This window comes from Onychomys torridus, chromosome 4 (assembly GCF_903995425.1).
Source record: "Onychomys torridus chromosome 4, mOncTor1.1, whole genome shotgun sequence".
Lineage (NCBI taxonomy): Eukaryota > Metazoa > Chordata > Mammalia > Rodentia > Cricetidae > Onychomys > Onychomys torridus.
Genome location: NC_050446.1, coordinates 68,288,241 through 68,302,787, shown reverse-complemented (window position 1 = coordinate 68,302,787; position 14,547 = coordinate 68,288,241). Strand labels below are relative to the sequence as shown.

General features: G+C 37.7%; 1 protein-coding gene across 1 annotated transcript in view; it reads left to right on the top strand.

Annotated features, from left to right (window-relative positions):
• The window catches only part of Ckap5 (cytoskeleton associated protein 5), a 98,654-nt gene that overhangs the window by 41,538 nt on the left and 42,569 nt on the right, over positions 1–14,547 (top strand). Inside the window, 5 exon segments of the mRNA XM_036184572.1 lie at positions 1,549–1,720; positions 2,768–2,897; positions 4,031–4,131; positions 5,963–6,076; positions 12,667–12,771. Of these exon segments, the coding sequence (XP_036040465.1) occupies positions 1,549–1,720; positions 2,768–2,897; positions 4,031–4,131; positions 5,963–6,076; positions 12,667–12,771 (622 nt within the window).

The following is a 14,547-nucleotide window of genomic DNA, read 5'->3' as shown; positions in this document are numbered from 1 at the left end:
TTGATCTTCCTGTTAACATAAGATTACAGCTATAAGCCACTACACTTGGTTTATAAAGTCCATTTTAGAGGAAGTCTGAGATATTTAGTTATTTTCGTGTTATGATATCTACATAATGTACCCAGATGCCTTGTTGAAATCACTTTCTGGGAAAAGAATTTTGCAATTCAGTCTGTAGTATGCTATATTAGCTATTGTTAAGCAGTTTTGTTACATTTGTGCAAGTGAGATAAATTAGACACATGAGTTAATAGTATATTTTAACTAGTTATAATAAGTACTATCATGTGATGTTTTAGCACTCGGGACACTGCAACAGAGAATCACCAAAAGTGTTGTGGGTGTCAAGAGACCTGTTCTTAAAACCTAAAAGAATGAAAGGCCCCAAATATATTTGAATTCTACTACTCATTCAGTGTTTTATAACTGCATCTATAACTGAATCCTTTCTGTTCCCAAATTTGCTATTCATAAATGTTAAAAATAAGATCAGGCCGGGTGGTAGTGGTGGCAGTACACGCCTTTAATCCCAGTGCTTGGGAAGCAGAGGCAGGCAGATCTCTGTGAGTTCAGGTCCGGCCTGGGCTACAGATCAAGTTCCAGAACAGCCAGGGCTACACAGAGAAAACCTGTTTTCAAAACAAAACAAAACAAAAACCCAGAAAGCTAATACTAGAACTGAGTATGTTGGTATATGTCTCTGATCATAGATCATGAGTTTGAGGCTAGCCTGGGCTATATAGCAACACTCAATCTCAACACTAATATTGGTCAATTAGGAGCTCACAGTAGGTTAAATATGCTTTCTTACAGAATGGAGGAAAATTTGAATTAAAGAGTTAAATTGAAAAGAGGTTGTCTTAGTTACTTTGTTTTTGTGAAGAGACACCCTACTAAGTCAACTTCTAAAAGGAAACATTAAATGGGGGCTTACTTACAGTTTTATATGGTGAATCCATTGTCATCATGGTGGGGAGCAAGGCAAGCATGGAGAAAGATCTGGGGAGGCCCCAGTGGCACACTTTCTGTAGAGCCCTTCTCATTCAAACCGCCGCAGAGGTACATTATATTATAGTAGTTAAAAATCAAGAAGGAAATATTCATTGCCATAACTCAGTCTGTCGGGTTGAGTAAATTTTTCTTTGGTTATTAGAAAATTCATTTTAAAATGTTAATATTATTTGGGGCTCTAGGCACTAGAATGATAGCTAAATATTATATGTGTAGATATGTGGATATGGATGAATAGATAGAGAGATAGGTGGTTGTGAATTCTATTTGTTACCTTCAGAAAAATTTAACCTATTAATATATGATTGATTTGTTTGTTTTGAGACAGGATCTCTTTACATAGCCCTGGCTGTCTTGGAACTCATTATATAGACCAAGTTGGGCTTAAACTCACAGAGATCCTCCTTTCTCTGCCTCCTGAGTTCTGGGACTAAAGACATTCAACAACACACTGGATGCAATATATGATTTGGAGCTATACATGCTCAATGAAATATGGCATGTTGACAGTTATACCCCCAATCTTTTCACTTACAGTGAATTTGGTTCCAAAATCATCTTACTTAAGCCAATTATTAAAGTATTGCCAAAACTATTTGAATCTCGAGACAAGGCTGTTCGGGATGAAGCCAAATTGATTGCTGTCGAGATATATCGATGGATTCGAGATGCCCTGAGACACCCATTACAAAATATAAATTCTGTTCAGGTAAGGCACAGATTTCTTTCATTTTTGCATAAGGTATATTTGCATAGAGATATATTTCCTACTTGTGATGGTTGATATTCTATTCTTACACATATATTTTATTTTTAAGATTTAAATACGTTAAATTCCTGAGCATAGACTTTTCTGCTGTTACTGTCTGTCTTTCTGCTAGAGAGAAAGTCTTGCACATATTAGACAGAACTAGGTTTGGTTTTGTTCTGTGTCTATGGAACATCTCCATCCCCTGTATCCCAGTCCTGCTAGTATTAAATCTATATCAGTTTAAAAGATTCCTTTATAATTCTGTTGAATAACAGGATTCACTTGCTTGGATGAAACAGCTCTATCATATAGTTATTTTTGGAGCTTTTTTAATAATATAGCATATTTGAATTCGTAAACTAGTGATAGTGCCTTAAAATAATGGATTTGGGGAGCTGAGGAGATGTTTCAGAGGTTAAGGGGATTTGCAGCTCTTGCAGAAGTAGCCCCTACATGGCAACTAAACTCTCTGTGATTCTAGTTCCAGGGGATCTTCTGGCCTCTATACTATGCACCAGACACACATGAAGTGCACTTGCGTTCATGAAGGCAAAACACTCATGCACATAAAAGATAATTTTTAAAAAAAAAAAAAATGATTTTATTCTTATTGCTTAGACATAAATCTTCAGTGTGGTAAAGTCAGTTGATTTGACTTATGCTACAAAATACAGTTTATATTTGTCTTTTACCGGTTTCCCTATTATTACCACATAAAACAAAGTGAATCCCGGCCGGGAGGTGGTGGCTCACGCCTTTAATCCCAGCACTCGGGAGGCAGAGCCAGGCGGATCGCTGTGAGTTCGAGGCCAGCCTGGACTACCAAGTGAGTTCCAGGAAAGGCACAAAGCTACACAGAGAAACCCTGTCTCAAAAAACCAAAAAAAAAAAAAAAAAAAAAAGAAAGAAAGTGAATCCCAATATATCAGTAATTGCAAGCATTATGTTCTCTAATAGTGGGATATAAATTTAAAAATTTTAAAGATACTCTGTTAATGCTTGCAGTTGAAAGAATTAGAAGAAGAATGGGTCAAGCTGCCAACAGGTGCTCCTAAACCAAGTCGGTTTCTGCGTTCCCAACAGGAACTAGAAGCTAAATTGGAACAGCAACAATCTGCTGGAGATGCAGAGGGCGGTAAGACAGTTTTAAACACAGTTACTCTAAAAATTAGTGAGAATTATTGCTGCCACAACAGATCATATCTACTAGGCATATCTTAGAGAACTGCTTTTAATAAAATCTGAGTCATATGTGGTACTAAATAACTCTGGTCTCTTTTTAATGACAATTTCATCCTGGGTGCTGGGGAGATGGATCAAAAGCATTTATTACTCTTCTGGAGGATCCAAGTTTTATTCCCGCCACCCCCATGTGACTCACAACCATCTGTAGTTCCATTTCCAGGGACTCTAACCCTCTCTTTTGTCCTCCTTGGGCACTGTATGCACTTAGTGCACAGACATGCATTTAGGCACGACACCGATGTGGATAAAATAAAATTTTAAAAACTTTTATCAGGAATATGAAATGATAACTGGTAAGTAAAGCTGTTTTGTGTGTGTGTGTGTGTGTGTGTGTGTGTGTGTGTGTGTGTGTGTGTGGTGACTAGATACATTTATAGAGGCTAGAGGACAACCTTCAGTTGGTCCTCACCTTTCCACCTTTTTTTTTTTTTTTTTTTTTTTTTTTTTTTTTTGGTTTTTCGAGACAGGGTTTCTCTGTGTAGCTTTGCGCCTTTTCTGGAGCTCACGTGGTAGCCCAGGTTGGCCTCGAACTCACGGAGATCCGCCTGGCTCTGCCTCCCGAGTGCTGGATTAAAGGCGTGCGCCCCCCACCGCCCGGCCTCCACTTTTTTTTTAAAGTTATTATTTTTAAATTACTTTTTTTTAGTTTAAGCTGTGTGTGCCTGTCTGTCCCTGAAAACATATGCCACATGTGTTGGTACCAGAAATGAGTGTTAGATCCTGACTGGGGGATGTAGGGAACTGAACTTGGCTTCTCTGCAAGAGCAACAAGGACTCTAAACTGCTGAGCCATTTGTCCAGCAGCCGGCCAGGTTTTAAGGCTTAGTCTCTTCAGCCAGGCAAGTGGCCATGAGCTTTTCCTGTCTCAGCCTTCCATCTCATGTAGGTGCTGAGATTGCAGGTGCTTGCACAACTGAGTCTGGCTCTGGTCATCAAGTTGATGCAGCAATTGCTTTTGCCCACTGATCCATTTCCCCAGCTCAAAAAAAAAAGTTAAGATCTATTTTGTTTTACTTTTGAAAGGTGGTGATGATGGTGATGAGGCACCACAGATAGATGCTTATGAGCTTTTGGAAGCCGTAGAAATCCTTTCCAAACTTCCCAAAGACTTTTATGACAAAATTGTAAGTAATGGTTAAGCTTCTTTATTTTATTTTAAATAATAACTTAGGTAAAATTAGAGAATGTTCTGCTGAGCCCTTGCTTGGTATGCCTCCCCACTCCCTCATATCTTCCTAGTAGAGCAACTTAGGTGCTTCTTCTTTTCCTTCCCTTACTATTTTCTATATGCAATCATATGATGGCATTTAAAAACAACATGTTTTACCAGAAATCATAACGTTTTCACCTTTTTCCTCATTTATTCTACGGTTTTATCTTTAAGTATCTCTTCTTGGGTGAATGGATGATTCAACACTCAGAGGTGTTTGCTCCCGAGCCTGACCACCTGAGGTGGAAAGAGAAATGACTCCTGCAAGTTCAGTCACCTTCGACCAAGATGTGTGACTTCGATGTTCCAGAAAACTGTCTTGATGGGCCTATCTTATGCATTGTAGGATGTTTAGAAGCATATGTGGCTTTTACCCACTAGACATCATTGGAGTCAGTAATACCATCCCTTTAAATTCACAGCAATCAGCATCTCCAAACATTGCTAGATATCCAAGAGAGACAAAAGTATCCTCATTTGAGAAACATGGTCCTACCTTAGTTACTACCATTTGCTCTTGTCTCCTCTCAATTGAATTTTATAATATAATTAGAGGTATCATTTTTGAAGAGGGGAAAATTTCCCATATTGAAATGTAATCTAAATTCTTCAGTGGCTTCCATGAGTCTTAGGATGATGTCTGAAATGATCCTATTGCCATTCTTTCTCCTGTCTGGCACCTTGAAACCTCAATTTTAGCTTTCACCCACATCACTAATCATTGTTGTTTCCTATTTCAGACATGCTGTAACATATAGATCCCTGGTTTATTTATTTTTAACTCTCAACCTTAACTTGTACTGTTCTTTCTTCCTATAATGTTTTTCTCTCAATATTTATCTAATAGGTCTCACGCTAAGCATCATCTTTTTAGGGATCACATCTCACTATTTAAACTTCATCAAACCCTCTGAGTCAGCTGGATGTGAAGGCACATGTCTATAGTCCTAGCGCTGGAAAACTCAAGTAGGATTGCAGGTTCCAGCCAACCAGACTCTGTCTGGAGAAAAGAAAAGGGAGAACAGAAAATTTTTTTGCATTGTAATATTTGTTTTAGTAGATAAGATCCCACTATGTGGCTCAGGCTGACTTTTGATCCTCTTACATCTTCCTCCCAAACCAGCTTCTACTAATTTTGATTAACAAATATCTGACAAATTGAATTGAAGTGGATTATACCTATTGCAAGATAGTAAGTTTGTAATCTTCTGTGTGTCCAATGTTCTTTCAGATAGTGGGCATTCAACTTGTTCAATGATTATTGGTCTCTAGTGAAGCATATTCTTTTTAATAGATGTAAAACAGATGGACCAACATTATGCGCAAAAGCAAAAAACTAATACACCAGGTCAGGGGCAGTATAGGTTGCTGGTTCTATGATTGTTTTTCTTTAGCCTTTTAAATTTTGTGAGATAGAGATTCCTTTTCTATAATTATACTGCTGTGAGATGGACTAGAAATGATTGTTTTCTGTTTGATATCTATTTAACAAGAAAACAAATGGAAAAACATGACATTCTTTTTATGTTAAGGCTATAAAAATACATTTTATATGAGTAAAAATTCTATGAGTAAAATAGTCCTCATTAACTATGTTTACAATTTTGTTTTTTAGCTGACTTGAGAAAATTTTTCTGAAACAAACGAACAAAAAAATTCAGGTCTTTAAATTGGTTGATTTATAAAAAATGGAATTTATTCTACTCTTTTTTTATGTTCTACAGTGATTTATATTCTCTTTTCAGGAAGCAAAAAAGTGGCAAGAGAGAAAAGAAGCCCTGGAGGCTGTAGAAGTACTAGTGAAAAAACCCAAACTGGAAGCAGGCGATTATGCAGATTTAGTCAAAGCCTTAAAGAAGGTAATGGGAGGAGCTTCAGCACTGGTATCTTAACAAACAGGCCCCTGAAATTCTCCATTAGTAATTCAGTAGGGTTTGGTTTGGTTTGGTTTTTTAAATCACAAAATTACTGCCATTTAAGGAGCATTAGTAATAGTATTTCAGTCAGAGACTTCTAGTTTTTGTTGTTGTTGTTTTGTTTTGTTTTGTTTTTGTTTTTGTTTTTTAATAATTTAAAAATCTTACTATCCTGTGTTAGAGGGATTGGTTTTAACTTAACACTTTGAATTTAATATGGCATTGTTAGCTTCTATTAAAGAGCAAAGAAAATAGGATCTTGGGTTGGGGATTTAGCTCAGCGGTAGAGTGCTGTGTAGCAAGCACAAGGCCCTGGGTTCGATCCTCAGCTCCAAAAAAAAAAAAAGAAAGAAAATAGGATCTTGCTGATATAGAGCCAAGTTTTATAGTTCTATAATTTTATAAGGTGAGCTATTTAAGTAAGATATATTTAATTATGCAAATACTAAGGTTTGAAGTATTTTGTTATTTAGTGAATGATACCAGACTGTAGTATATAAGAATGCCAAGCAAAATGTGGGGAACTCCTCGTTAAATTTTCACCTACTGTTTAATGTATCACCTGTTTTTTTATTCCTTGTGAAAACATCTCATTAATTGATTGATTTTTGTTGGTGGTTGTTCAGGAGACATGGGCTCACCATGTAACCTTGGCTGTCCTGGAGCTTGTTATGTTGGCCAGGCTGGCCTGAACTCAACAGTGGTGGGATTAAGGGCTTGTACCACAGTCCCAGCTATCAGATTCCTGTCTTGAAGAGCCACCACCTCAGATTAATTAAAAGGGAATTGCCTATGGTGAAAAGAGCAGTTCAACAGACCTAAATCCTAGGAGGAAAGAATGGGAAAGAGAGGTAGAAGGCACTGAGAAAGGAAAATGAGATTGAATGTTTCTCTCTCTCTCTCTCTCTCTCTCTCTCTCTCTCTCTCTCCTTTTGATATTTTTGGACATCAAACTCAGAGTCTTTTTGAGTATGCTGTACCACTGAGCTACAGCCCCATCCCGTGAGTTTGGATTTGAGTAGTGTAAAAATTTGTGAGAGGCCTAGGTAGCAGTAAAAACTACTTTCCTTGCTGGGTGTGGTGTACACCTTTAGTCCCAGCACTTGGGAGGCAGAGGCAGGCGGATCTCCGAGTTTGAGGCCAGCCTGGTCTACCCTTTTATTCTTCAGATGAAGGGAATAGAGAGAGTAGTTGAAGGCTGCAAACAAATGAAAATAAAGCTTCTGTTAAAATACTTACGACGTTTAAATTTTTATAGTTGATTTTATATGCACCTACAAATAGATAAATGTGAATGCATATTGTGTTAACTTCACAATGACACAGCAAAAATAGAGGAGTGGTAAAACGGAAAGAGTAAAATGCACACTTATTCCTCTTCCCTCCATTGACAGGTCCTTTTCTTTATCCCTACTAAATCAACTGATCCTATTACATTTCCCTTTTTCTTTCATGTAAATGGGAAGAGTTACTCATTTTGAAATTCCTTATGGTATTTCTAAAACCAAGGTCACCCCCTCACCCCCACATACACAAACTTTTAAAATAAGGTATCTCTGTAGCCCAAGCTACACTAGAACTGATCATGTAGTCCAGGCTGGCTTCACACTCATGGTGATCCTCTTGCCTTAGCCTCCTGAGTACTAAAATTGTGTGTGTGTGTGTGTGTGTGTGTGTGTGTGTGTGTGTGTGTGTGTTTGTGTGTGTGTGTGTTTGTGTGTGTGTGTGTGTGTGTGTGTGTGTGTGTGTGTGTGTATTTTGTTTGTTTGTGTTTTCAAGACAGAGTTTCTCTGTGTAGTTTTGGTGCCTGTCCTGGATCTTGCTCCATATACCAGGCTGGCCCACAACTCCCAGAGATCTGCCTGGCCATGCTTCCCAGTTGCTGGATTAAAGGCATGTGACACCACTGCCCGACCCTAGAAATGTATTAAGATTGTCTGAGCCACTATGTCTAGTTATGAACATATATTTTTCAACCTTCAGATCAAGATTTAGATTTATAGTATTTTATTATAATCTCCAGATTTTTATATATGCTCCTGATTTTGTTGGGGGTCCTTTGTAGTGTTTTTTATTTGTTTGTTTGTTTGTTTTGTTTTGTTTTATCACATACCACACAGTCTAGCTTCCAACTTACTATGTAGTGGAATATAACCTAGAGCTCCTAGAACTTCTGGTCCTACCTTCATCTAAGTGTTGGAGTTGTAGGCATGTGTTGCACAAATCCTAATTGGTCTTAATAAAAATCCGGAGCCAGATATCCGGGTGAAAGCTGAAAGATCAGAGAAGCAAAGCAAGCCACAGCTACCAACTCTTACCTCACCAAATCCTCAGCCTGAAAGAACATCTGCAAGAGGTTCTATCTCTTCCTGCCTTATATTCCTTTCTCTGCCCAGCCCTATCACATCTTTTCTCAATCTTCCTAGTGCTGGGATTAAAGGTGTGTGCCACCACTTCCTGACCTCTGTGGCTAACTCTGTGACTGGTTCTGTTCTCTAATCTTCAGGCAACTTGTATTTGTTCAAAATATGACATTTCCCCTTTTTTGTCTAAAATAATGAAAGAAGGTTATAACTAATATAAGGAAAACTATCTATGGTAAGCACAATAACTATATACAATATATATAGCCAAGAATTACATTAACAGTGTTCAGTCCATTAACATATGCCAGATTCAGAGAAAATACTCCTTTATCCTATTTTGGTGAGTCTAAAGTGTAGTACCTAATTTACTTTCTATCCTAACTTACTTGTGTTACCAACTGAAAACTATCTTTTGATGTCTTTCAAACTTAAACATTTTATACCTCTTTAGTAAGTTTCTTTTCTGAATTTGTTAATAAGGAAAACTATAACTAATCTTCAACTCCCTCAGAGACCCAAGAAGGAAATAATATTACCTAAGAAAATGGGAAGTACAGGCAAGCAACTTCCAAAAAATGTGAGAAATGACAGAAACAGCTGGCTGCCTGGACAGTCACCCGGGATTCCTTTGCAATGTTAGGGCAGTCATCTTCAGCCTACAAGCCTAGCATATCTGACAGACTTTTCTGTGAAGCAGGATATTTTAAAGGCTGTCCTACCTTGTCTTGGCAAGCTTTAGCAGTCCTTTCTTTTGTGTTTTTCCTATCCATTTGGACAGTATACTGTCAGCAGTTGAGGCAAGGACAGTTTCTTGCCCAGTGGCTATCTTTTGCCACAAAGAAAGTAAACCCCATAATGAGTTTCTTCAATGCCCATCATCTTCTCTGAAGTAGATTGTTGCTGCCAGAAGCAGACATGTCTCATTGTCACTTAAAAAAAAAAACAAAGAACCTCTGTTATTAAAACATCTTAAATGCCATATTCTAAAGATCTCTGAAGAGTTAGAAGATGACCTAACTAAAATATATATGTTTGACCTTGAAAACATACCTAATATGACTACAGGTTTGATTGTAATGACTAACTAGCAACTTGCATTTCTTTATTATCCTAAATAGTTTGTAAAATAACTTTATAACTTTCAAGGACTAGCAGTTTGCATTACATTGTTAAATGAGACCTGTAGGTACAATATCTTGAACAAGATTAGAAATGTATGTACAGAATGTTCTAACAAAAATTATCTCAACTTTGAAGCACTATACAAAGATCCATATCAATATAAAATATTTAAAACTAGTAGTTGCTTTTTAAATAGATTCAATAATCTACCTTTTTATCTTATCATATCCATATTCCCCCTCCCTTTTTCTTCAGAGTAGATTCAATAATCTACCTTTTATCTTATCATATCGGGCAACCACATCTGGTTAGGCCCACAATTCCATCCCTCCTCATCTCTGTGTCGGAGACAAGGTCTCACTCTGTAGACCAGACTGGCCCAGAACTCAGAGACATCTATCTCCCTCTGCCTCTTTCTCCCTAGTGCTGGGATTAAAGCTATACCACCAAGCCTGGTCTTATTATTTTTTGACACATTTGCTGGTTAGTTTCATTCACTGATTTTTCTTCTTTTTTAGTAGCATATTTTCTTTCAACTACTATTGAATAGTGGCTTACATGATTAGTTAAAGATAGATAATAATTTGCTGGGCATGGTGAGGCAGGTAGATTTCTATGAGTTTAAGACTAGTCTAGTCTACGTAGTGAGTTCTAGGGTAACTCACATAGTGAGATCCTGTCTCAGAAATAAATAAGGCTAGTATAAGTACTTACAAGAACATAGCATTGTAACATTGTAGGTCCAGATAATAAGAGAAGCAATAACACTTCAATTTTTGAGATCATGATTTTGCTATTTTGCCAAGGCTGGTCCAGAATTCTTAGACTCATGTGATCCTCCAACCTCGGCCTCCTGAGTAGCTTGGGCTGCAGGCACACCTGGCCAGCACTTTTAATTTTATACACACACACACACACACACACACACACACACACATTAAATTGGAGTTTTGAGCTAATCTATTCCTGTTTTAGTACAGGAGCCACTGAGACTACAATCACTTGAGTTTTCCTCATCTGTCAAATAAAGGTCCTCCATATATACTTCAAAAAGGAAAAACAAAAAACAAAACAACAACAAAAACCCCACAATTCTTTCTTTACCATCTCCACTTCCATTTTCCACTTGAAATAAATACTCAGTTGTTTTTTTTTTTCCAGTCTCACTATGCAACCCATTCTTGTGGGCTGGCCTGGCTTTGAACACAATGAGCACTCTCTCTCTCTTTCTCTCCCCTTGTTTTTAGATTTGTTTTATGTATGTGACTATTTTGCCATATATATTATATATATATGTATAATATATATATACAATATATATGTATATAACTTACTTGCCTGGTGCCTGTGGAAGTTAAAAGAGGGTGTTAGATCCTCTAAAATTGGAGTTATAAATGTTTGTGAACCACCATGTGAATGCTAGGAACTGAACCCACCATCTGGATCCTCTGCAACAAATGCTTTTGACCACTAAGCCAGCTCTTTCAGTACTCTTTCATTTGTTTGTTTGTATGTTTGCTTGCTTGCTTTTTAGAGACAGTGTTTCATTGTATGGCACCAGCTGTCCTGGAACTGACTCTGTAGACCAGACTGGCCTTGAACTCACAGAGATCCACCTGCCTCTGCCTCCTGAGTGCTGGGATCAAAGGTGTGTGCCACCATTGCCCTGCTCATTCAGCATGAATCCTGGAATTACAGCCATGTGCCATGCATGTCCAGCTCAAGGATTCTCAGTATGTTCCATTAAGGTCATGAATATCAGATAGCTCAGCAGTTAAGAGCACATGTTGCTCTTACAGAGGACCCACCTGGGTTCAATTTCCAGCAACCACATGGTAACTCAAAACTGTCTATAATCTAGTTCCAGGGGATCCAAAGTCCTCCTCTGACTTCCTCAGGCACTAGGAATGTACATGATGCGTATACATAGAGGTAGGGAAAACGTTCATATACTAGGATTAAAGACATGCCACTTCTACCTGGCCTGTGCTTCCATCACTTATAAAGAAAATGGAGCTGCGTGGTAGTGGGCATACCCTCGGACTTGGGAGGCACAGGCATGCAGATCTCGGTGAGTTCGAGGCCAGCCTGGTTCTAGGACAGCTGGAACTACACAGAGAAACCCTGTCTCAAAAAAACAAAAAAAGAAAAGAAAGAAAAAAAGAAAGTGGAGTTGCCATATAATATTGGTTTAGAGATAGATCAAAAATAATGATACAAAGGCTGTGAGGTCTGTAGATTTAAATCCCCACTTTTTTTGCTAGCTGGTGACCTGGAACAAGTTAATCTCTGTTTCATTTTTGAAATTTCCAAAATTAAGCTAGTAATACGTACTTTATTCAATTCTGATAAAAGAAATTCAATTTGTAAAGCATTACATAGCATTTCCAAAATTGTGGTACCAAATTTATTTTTAATAAATGTTAATACTTTAATTTTTCACTTTTTAGGGAATGTAAGTGCCTACAATGTATGTATGATATGTGTTTGTGTATTAGAGATTGTTTAATACAAAGACTCAAAAGTGAAGCATTCTTGTTTATGGAACTAAGGAACTAGATAAAATTCAAAGCAGTTGCTTCTACTGGGAAAAAGGGTGGCAAACAAAACAAGGGTTTGTGGGCACTTTAAAGTAAAACAGCATTGCCAGGTGGTGATGGCACACACTTTTAATCCCAGCACTAGGGAGGCAGAGCTAGGTAGATGTCTGTGAGTTCAAGGCCAGCTATATCCCCACTCAGTGTGTCTATCTCTCTTTTTTTCTCCTCTCCTCTCCTCTCCTCTCTTCCCCTCCCCTTTTCTTTTCTTTCCTTCTCTTCCTTTTCCCTTCTCTTCAAAAAAGAAAAAAAGAGAAAAAATTACCACATAGTGGAGACTTATAAATTCATTATTATCAAGGAGGATTAAGGTTTTCCACATTTGTAAGAAATAAAACTGATTATCTGTTGACATAATAGTTTTCAAGAATTCTTTTGAAGATACATTCCATTTCCAGTACTCCTTTCAACAGGGTTATGACTATTTTCTTTCATTTTATCTTTACAGGTTGTTGGAAAGGACACCAATGTCATGTTGGTAGCTTTGGCAGCAAAATGTCTTACTGGCCTGGCTGTTGGGCTAAGGAAGAAATTTGGACAATATGCAGGACATGTAAGTAACATTCTTTTTAGATATAAATCTATAAAATTGTCAGAAATGTTAGGCAGTTTGTTTTATATTTTAAAACAACTTCTTGGTATAGATCTTTATATATTGGACAAGATAAGCCTCTCAGTGTGTTTCATATATATTCAGTCTAGCTCCCCACAAATTTTATAAGGCTCGCCGGGCAATGATGGCTCACTTAAAGAATCTCAGCACTTGGGAGGCAGAGCAAGGCAGATCTCTTGTGAGTTCAAGGCCAGCCTGGTCTACAGATCCAGGACAGGCACCAAAACTACACAGAGAAACCCTGTCTTGAAAAAAACTAAAAAACTAAAAAATAAAAAAATTAAAATTTAAAAAATTCATAAGGCTCGTGTAGAAATCAGACACTTCCCCTTCCGAAGGTATGGCTAGCATTTTCTTTGATCAACTTGATACAGTACAAAGTCTTACCCTAATAGAAAAATGTTTCACTACAGTTTGCCCAGTGATTGGGTAAAACCAAAACTTATTATAAGCCACAGTCATTCCTAGGGTCCCCCCTGCTAGGTAGCCTCCCTGGATCTGTGGGTTGCAGTCTGATTATCCTTTGCTTTATATCTGGTATCCACTTATGAGTGAGTACATACCATGTTTGTCCTTCTGAGTCCGGGTTACCTCACTCAGGATGATATTTTCTAGTTCCATCCATTTTCCTGCAAATTTCATGAGGTCATTTTTTTTTTCTGCTGAGTAGTACTCCATTGTGTATATGTACCACATTTTCTTTATCCGTTCTTCAGTTGACGGGCATCTAGGTTGTTTCCAGGTTCTGCCTATTACAAATAATGCTGCTGTGAACATAGTTGAGCATGTATCTTTGTGGTATGATTGAACATTCCTTGGGTATATGCCCAAGAGTGGATTGGCTGGGTCTTGAGATAAATCAATTCCCAATTTTCTGAGAAAACTCCGCACTGATTTTCACAGTGGTTGTACAAGTTTGCATTCCCACCAACAGTGGAAAAGTGTTCCCCTTGCTCCACATCCTTTCCAACATAAGCTGTCTTCAGTGTTTTGATCAAAGCCATATAGGTGGTACCTTAGAGTCGTTTTGATTTGCATTTCTCTGATGACTAAGCATATTGAGCATTTCCTTAAATGTCTTTCAGCCTTTTGAGATTCTTCTTTTGAGAATTCTCTGTTTAGCTCTATAGCCCATTTTTTAATTGGATTGTTCAGTATTTTGATGTCTACTTTCTTGAGTTCTTTATATACTGTGGAGATCAGTCCTCTGTCAGATGTGGGGTTGGTGGAAATCTTTTCTCATTTTATAGGCTGTCTTTTTTTCTTATTGACTGTGTCTTTTGCCCTACAAAAGCTTCTCAGTTTCAGGAGGTCCCAATTATTAATTGTTGCTCTTAGTGTCTGTGCTACTGGTGATATATTTAGGAAGTGATCTCCCTGTGCTCATGCGTTCAAGAGTACTTCCTACTTTCTCTTCTGTCAAGTTCAGTGTAACTTGATTTATATTGAGGTCTTTGATCCACTTGGACTTGAGTTTTGTGCATGGTGACAGATATGGATCTTTTGTAATTTTACATGTTGACCTCCAGTTATGCCAGCACCATTTGTTGAAGAAACTTTCTTTCTTCCATTGTATAGTTGTGGCTTCTTTGTCAAAAATCAGTTGTTTGTATGTGTGTGGATTAATGTCAGGGTCTTCAATTCGATTCCATTGGTCCATATGTTGGTTTTTATGCCAGTACCAAGCTGTTTTTATCACTATAGTTCTATAGTAGA